The sequence below is a fragment of the Eucalyptus grandis genome, chromosome 5 (genome assembly GCF_016545825.1).
Source record: "Eucalyptus grandis isolate ANBG69807.140 chromosome 5, ASM1654582v1, whole genome shotgun sequence".
Taxonomy (NCBI): domain Eukaryota; kingdom Viridiplantae; phylum Streptophyta; class Magnoliopsida; order Myrtales; family Myrtaceae; genus Eucalyptus; species Eucalyptus grandis.
The window spans coordinates 45,270,815-45,278,448 of record NC_052616.1 but is presented as its reverse complement, the minus strand read 5'-3'; the positions used below and the strand labels follow the sequence as shown (position 1 = coordinate 45,278,448).

Sequence of the window (7,634 nt, the reverse complement as noted above, 5' to 3'; positions counted from 1 at the left end):
TACACAGAAAGTGATATTCATACCCTCTCATCACTTCCTAATCTGTCTACATTAAGGATATGCGAGTCCTAATTTGGAGCGGATTCCACCACTTGTGCATCTCAAGGAGTTGAAACCTCCTAGTTTCCCTTTGGAGCCGTTGCAGATTTTAGTTGCCACTACTGAACTTGTAATAGGTATTGATGATCAAACAGTTGCTTTGTCTGAATTTGAAGTCCTGCAATGAACTCAACATGTTGCCTGCCGAACTGGGTGGCTTGGAAGCTTTGAAAGAGCTCCTCATTGATGAGACTTCTGTGCGTGATAATCCCTTGGGAGGTGATTCAAAGAAACTTGAAACTCTTTCTGCCTCCAATCCCTTATCACTGAGTCTCCTGCTCCATTCATTTGAACGCCTGACATCACTTTCAGAACTCTCAATAGATAATTCAAACATTACTGAACTCCCTGATGGAGTTGGAGAGCTGGTGAAACTCCGACGCTTGTCCTTGTCAAATTGTCATTGGATACGAGAACTTCCAGAGTCCATTGGCCAATTGGGAAGGTCTTTAGAGGAGCTCGATATTTCGGGAATGGGCGTTTCAGAATTGCCAGATTCCTTTGGAAATTTGCAAAGTCTGAAAGTGTTAAAGATGGACTATTGCTTCTTAAGCGAATTTCCTAGTTCTATTTGGCATCTACGTAGCCTTGAAGAAATGCATGCCTCCTCGTGTACGAATTTAGAAGGGGAGATTCCTGGAGACATTGTGGAACTAATTAATCTGAGAATCTTGAAGCTGCGATATTCTCCTATTTCCAGCCTACCTCCTGAAATCAAGTTTCTTTCTAAGCTGGAGACTCTTGATCTACTTCACTGTGACATGCTTCATGAGTTGCCAGCTCTTCCGTCTGGTTTGTTTATAGTGCATTTGAGTCCAAAGCTAAAGGAAAAGGTGTCTAACCTTTTGGTGGATCGTGGTTTCATCGTTGTGTAACTTGGATGACAAGGTCACTGGAACCTGTCTTTGTTCTACTTAGCCTTGGCTATGCTCAATTAATTATCTGGATGATTGTTCTTGTTTCGTTTCAAAATATCTAAGCTTCCTCTGATATTTGCATGCTCGTTTTTGTAATATTAGTCTACAGCCGACTTGTCGACAATGCACAACGGGCTCTCCTTAGATTGTCATAATTTGGATTATTTTGGGTGTCAACAATATGGATTTACCTCCTCTATCTTCGTTCAAGTTTAATGTTCTATCATGAATATATATCCTAATTTGATTGAACAATTACGCTTGTTGAAAAGAACTGCTAAGTACTGAAATATTTAGATTTGGGGAGGACGCAACCCTTGCCCCAATTTTGAGCCCTCGCTTGGGCGGTGTCCATATGCAAGGACTTGTTATCTCACTTTTTTATTTAGTTTTTAAATTTTTATCCTTTTTAATTTATTTAATTTAATTTAAGTAAAATCGAAAATGGAAAAAAAAGGTGAGTTAGAAGAGAAAAAACAATAAAAAATGCCACATCAATATTCTTCGTTAACCTGAGTAAATAGAATTAATTGAAAGACTTAATTAAATTAATTGGATAAGTTTTTTAGATTTAGTTATAATTTTTTAAAATTTTCAGATTTAATTATATTTTCGTAATAAATTTTAAGATTTTTAGTATAATACTGTAGAGCATAGCAATATGATAACTTTTTATATGCTGTCCCCAAAGTAATAATTTCCCTTTCGGAGATCCTAACCCGGTCATGGAAGGATAGAACTGCGAAGGAAAAAGAAAAGGGGAGTGGGGGGAGGGGGAAACAGGTCTTGACTCTTCACTTGGGGCAAGCGATGACTAAAAGAGAATCGAAGACAACGCTCCAGATTCAGAGTTGTGAACTCGAACGGCTTCAACCAAGCTTGATCATCTTGATCTCCATTCGAGCCAGAGTTTTTGTGTACGTTAATGGATGCTCAAGTCTCCAGTGGCCGCTCACCGTCAGCCAACGGTGCCGTTGAAGACTTGCCCGTCTGTAACTACCAAGTCTTCCTCAGTTTCAGAGGACTAGATGTTCGCCATAACTTCATCGAATGCTTCTACGATCACCTCATAGGCTCCGGGATTGTGGCATTTAGAGACCGTGAAGAGATCAATCCCGGTGAAAGGATCAACAACAAGATCGTGGAAGCCATCAAGCGTTCCGACATCTACATCCCTGTCTTTTCCAAGGACTTCGCTTCCACCGCAGCTTGCCTGATGGAAGTTGCCCAGATGGTGGAGACGGAGAAACCCATTCTTCCCATTTTCTACGGCGTCAAGCCCTGCGTTGTTCAATACCGGCAGGGGATGTATGGAACGGCCTTCATCAAGCACGAGGGACGTAGGGATGCCGAGACAATCACAAAGTGGAAGAATGCTCTGGCAAATATTGCTGGGATTTTGGCATTTGAATTGGAGGATGTGGACATGGGATAAGTCTGACGGCTTGATTAGTCTTGCTTTACTTGTCTAGCCTTCAGAATGAAATGATCGGAGAATTGGCTAGCGTATTAACATGCTCACCGTGCTCCTTATAGATCAATTAACTTCTTGGGATTTTTCTTTTCTTTAATAGCAATGCATTTTCATATCTCGTCTTGTCTTCTCTCTAATGTTGCAGTAAAATCAGCACGTCCGTCTTCTATCTAAAAAAAACCTGTCTTTCATTTTGTAGGTGTCATGAATTTCTAAAGAATGTTGTTTCCCAACTTAGACAACTGTTAAAGAATGGACGAGCAATGCCTGCCTAAAGATTTAGTTGGAATAAACAGAGATGTGTGAGATATGATGAAAAAACTTGGTGTCAGTTTTGAGAATGGACAAGTTGTTGAGGGACAGAAGACGATGGGGAAATGCGTGGTTGCAATATGCGATTTACCAGGGGTTGGCGAAAACACTCTCTCAAAGGTTGTATACAACAAAATCAGTTGCCTCTTTGACTCTTTGATGGTTGTAGTTTTCTTGAAAATGTTCGAGATGATATTGAATAGCATGGAGTGGTATCTCTGCAGAAGAAGTTAATTCAAGACCTCAATAGAAGAGAACCACTAGATGTGAAAACATCGAATGACGGTACCACATTGATAGAAAGACTATTCCGAACATGAAGAGTTCTCGTCGTCTTTGATGATGTGGACCACTTCAACCAAATTAAACCATTGGCTGAGGTGCTAACTTAGTTTGGTCTAGGAAGCTGGATCATCCTAACAATCAGAAACAGAAATGTCATAGAAGGTTACGAGCATGGAGAAATCAAGGAACACGAGGTTTTACCTATGAATGATGGTCATGCTCTTGAACTCTTCTGTAAGCATGCTTCTCGACTGAATTTTCCCTTAGAAAAATACGGTTCTCTGCCAAAAAACATTGTTTCTGCCGTCGGAAATCTTCCTCTTTCTATTGAAATTGCGGTGCCATATTTGTGTAGGAAGAGCGAAGCAATATGGAGAGAGACTTTGCAAATATTAGAAAGAGAACCGGGAAAATAAGTAAAAGATTTGTTGATACAAAGCTATGATCTTTTGGAGGAAAGACAAAACAAATATTCCTAGATATAGTATGTTTCTTTGTAGGGGTTCAAAAGACAATCCCTTTTTGCATGTGGGAGGTTTGCGAAGGTTGCCCAAATAGAGGTGTTGATGAACTTGAGAATGTGTCATTTCTAAAAGTTGGAGAAGAAAATAAGTTTTGGATGCACAACCAATTAAAAATCTGGGAAGAGGAATTGTCAAGAACGAAAATATTAAAAGCCACGAGGCGCACAACAGGCTGTGGGATTATAAAGATGTCCATATAATATTAAGCGAAAGCGAGGTAAAATCACTACCTCAAGGTCTTTGAAACACCTGATCCTGAAAGGTTGTCAATTATTATTATCAACAATTCATGAATCTATATCTAGCTTAGAGAATTTAGTTATCTTAAACATTAACAATTGTAGATATGTTAAAGATTTGCCACAAGCACTGTATTCCTTGAAAGCATTAAAGGAGCTTCTCATTGATGGAACTAGAATTGAAAGTCTTCATTTCATGGAAGGCTCTCTGCCAGTCCTTGAAATTGTCAATGCTTGTGAATGTGAACTTTTAAAAGAAGTCACTAATTCCATTGGATTTTTAAAGAATCTTCAGAAGCTTACTTTAAGAAGTTGCAAACAGCTAAGAGAACTTCAACATTCCATAGGAGAGCTTGTTCAGCTAAAAGAAATGGATCTGTCCTACACGTTAATTAAAAAATTACCTTCTTCATTCAAGAATTTGAAAAATCTTGAAGTTCTAAAGATGGCTCATACTTTCATTAAAAAATTTCCTAAAGCTATAAAAATTCTTAAGAAGCTTGAAGAGTTGGATTTCACCCTCTACAATCTCAAGCGAATCATGCATAGGGTGAAATCCAGCTCTTCAAGCTTCTCAAGATTTTTATGGCTTCAGAAAATTCTTTAATGGAAGTACAGACCATCTTTAGAACTTCAAGATTCCTTGAATGAAAAATGTAATTTTTTAATTTACGTGTAGGACAGATCCATTTCTTTTAGCTAAACAAGCTCTCCTATGGAATGTGGAAGTTCTCTTAGCTGTTTGCAACTTCTTAAAGTAAGCTTCCGAAGATTCTTTAACAATCCAATGGAATCAATGACTTTTTTCAAAAGTTCACTTTTGCAAGCATTGAAAATTTTAAGGCCTAGCAGAGAGCCTTCCATGAAATGAAGACTTTCAATTCTAATTCCATCAATGAGAAGCTTCTTCAATGCTTTCATGGAATACAATGCTTGTGGCAAATCTTTAACATATCTGCAATTCTTAATGTTTAAGATAACTAAATTCTCTAAGCTAGATATGGATTCATAACTTGTTGGTAATAATAATCGACAACCTTCCAGGATCAAGTGTTTCAAAAACATTGAGGTAGTGATTTTACCTCGCTTTTAATGTTATTTGGACATCTTCATAATCCTACGCCTCCGCACTCCCTAGGGCTTTTAATATTTTTGTCCTTGACAATTTCTCTTCCTAGTATTTTTAATTGGATGTGCATCCAAAACTTATTTTCTTCCCCAACTTTTAGATTGGACACATTTTGAAGTTCATCAACACCCACATGTGGAAAACTTCCACAAACCTCCCCACGTGCAAAAGGGGATTGTCTTTTCGATTTCTACATGTCATGATCTATCCTCGGGAGGAGGGAATAGGTTTAAGGGTATTGTCTAAAGGACGGGTCTAAGGCCCATAATTAAGTATGGGCTCTCCCAAACCCATACATTTGGATGTTCTAAAGAATTTCACAATAAGGAGTCACTAGTAGCCTATTGGGCTTGGCTGGAAACTAAGTGAAGCGTGGGAGTACACCTCACTTTTTACGCAACTAAAGAATCTAGGTTCGGGGACTTGATTACACTAATTAACCAATTAGTGCTATTTTTGGTACCTAATCTTGTTCATTTTAAAGAAATATGTTTTTGTTAGGCAACTTGGATTGATTTTATATAGGTGATCATACGAGTGCACAATCATTAAAATAACAATTAGAAACTAAGAAAAGCGATTAAATAATTACAAGGGAGAGCGGATATTTAACACTAAGGAAAAGATAAATCCTAATATTAATTGGACTAAAGGAATTAAAACAACAAAAGCATGCAAACAAGAGTAATTGTCTTTGAAGACAATTGAAACCTAGAGCCTTAAGGGCTTACTCAATTCTTTGGCACACAAACTCCCATTTTTTAAGAAAATAGCTCGGAAAGTTTGTTTTTAAAATTTTCAAATGAAATTCTGAATTTTCTGACTTTTTTTATTTTTTTATATTTAATATTATTATATTCGAGAAAATGACTTCGGATCGGGCCATTGACCCGACCCAAACCCAAATTCAACCCTATCGGATTGAAAAAGAAAATAAGATTTCTAATAAATTTTTTAGCTTTTAAATATTTTTTTTTTGACTTCTTCTATGCTTTGTCTTTTTCCCTGCACTATCTTCTCATCCGCGCCGCCTTCACCGAACGTCTGCCCCCATATCTTTTCCACCTTTCTATTCGTTTTTTCATTTCGTTTCACTACCCTTTTTATTTCTTTTTTTCTTGTTTTTCTTTTGAGCTTTATTTTAGGTCGTCTTCTCTGCATGCTTCCTTCTCCGCCCGAAGCTTCCATTAAACACCCGAAGCTCCCTCTGCCATTTCATAGTTTTCTTTTATTATTTTTCATATTGCATTTTTATATTTCTTTTTTTTTTCCCTTCATCTCTCCTTTTGTCCTTTTCCCTATTTCGGCTTTTCTACTGCATCTTCTCCTTCCTAAAGCCAACGCCAACTCTACAACTTCCTCGCCGAAGCTCCTTCCCACCGGATCTCACCCGCACACTAACGACACGGCCCTAAAAAATCGGCGACGCTTCCATCGCCCGTCCACCAGTAGTCGCTACCCCATGGAAAGATGAACAGGCGCAAAAGAATAACAACAAGACAAATGGAACGCGGACACTAATGAACATCCGAACTCCCTAGACATTAAGGAATCACAATCAACCTACGTCAACACCTCTTCAGATTGGGACAAAATGGGTGCTGCTCTCCCAGGCTTGTCTTAGGGGCATTTTAACAAACACACGGTGAACGCCTATCGGAAATAGGGTATTCATCGGTTCAAGGACCCGGACTCAGACCTAAACCCAAACGATAGTCAAGAAATGTTCGGATTCAGCCGCAACAACAACAAAACCTAAATGAAATCATGCTCAATGATCCATAAAGGATTCCTTTTACGCAAGACAGGAGCATACTCATTCCAAATGATCCGAAAATCACGACCTAATCCACGTTAACTTAGTTCAAGCGTTTTATCAAACACGTGGTAAGCACTGACTCGGGGATAAGGTTATTAACTCCTTTTTTGGACCCCCTCGAGTCTAGACCCAGAGAAATCATCGAGAAACATGCAAAATCGACCACATCAACTTGCTTAAACTCAGCGTGCGTATGGACTAACAAAAGGAACAAGACTTGGCTTCGGGTTAGACCAAAACAAGGTGGAGCAGCAAGGGTTCATGCAAACAAGCATCTCATCACGGAGTTCCTACCCAACTCGAAGACGGCAGGAAGCGGGCCAACTCGTGACAAATCGAGCCATAGTTTGCCGCCTTGGTATCTTCGAGCCGGGATACTCGGGCAAGGGAGGTTTGAACCAAGTAAATAAACTCACCAGCGACGCGGAGATTCGGGAGCGAAAGATCGTATGCTAGTGGGTATTGGCCAGAGGTCGTCGAAGAGGGTTCGAGCGTGGCCGATCCGCTAGAAAACTCCTTCTCGCTCTCAAGTTTCACTCTCTCTCTCCAGGTCGCTCTCTGTCTCTCCGAAAACTCCCCTCTCGCTCAAGCTCTCTCTCCGGTTTTCCTCTGGTTCGCACCCCCACGGCTTTCCTTGTTCTGTTCCCTTTTCCCCTCTTTCTGCTCCAGCCGTGCCGTCTGCTTTTTGCTCTGCTCCTCCTGCTCGCGTGCTTCGCTTGAACCAGCTGGCGCGCAAGGTCCCCCTGCGATGCTGGCTGGCAGTGCCGGCCTGACCCCGACCACCCACTCCTGGTCGGAGCTCTGCCCCAGTCTCTGTTCTCCCTGCCCTCTGTCGC

At 40.0% G+C, this 7,634-nt stretch overlaps 2 protein-coding genes and 1 long non-coding RNA gene across 4 annotated transcripts; 2 read left to right on the top strand and 1 right to left on the bottom strand.

The window, feature by feature from the left end:
- The first annotated feature begins 233 nt into the window (after positions 1-233).
- LOC120293947 (disease resistance protein RPV1-like) lies at positions 234-974 on the top strand. Its single transcript, XM_039313771.1, has one exon. It carries the CDS (start codon positions 234-236, stop codon positions 972-974), a length of 741 nt encoding a protein of 246 aa, XP_039169705.1.
- Positions 975-1,941: 967 nt separating this feature from the next.
- On the top strand, positions 1,942-2,451 carry LOC120293946 (toll/interleukin-1 receptor-like protein). The gene has a single exon (XM_039313770.1). The coding sequence runs from the start codon at positions 1,942-1,944 to the stop codon at positions 2,449-2,451; it is 510 nt and encodes a 169-aa protein (XP_039169704.1).
- Positions 2,452-3,027: 576 nt separating this feature from the next.
- LOC120293434 lies at positions 3,028-7,634 on the bottom strand. Of its 2 annotated transcripts, none has more exons than XR_005551235.1 (3): positions 7,215-7,634; positions 3,289-3,411; positions 3,028-3,218 (listed from the first exon to the last, which is right to left on the bottom strand). It is a non-coding gene; the product is annotated as an uncharacterized LOC120293434 (long non-coding RNA). The 2 variants fall into 2 exon arrangements; XR_005551234.1 differs by having other exon boundaries at positions 3,289-3,368.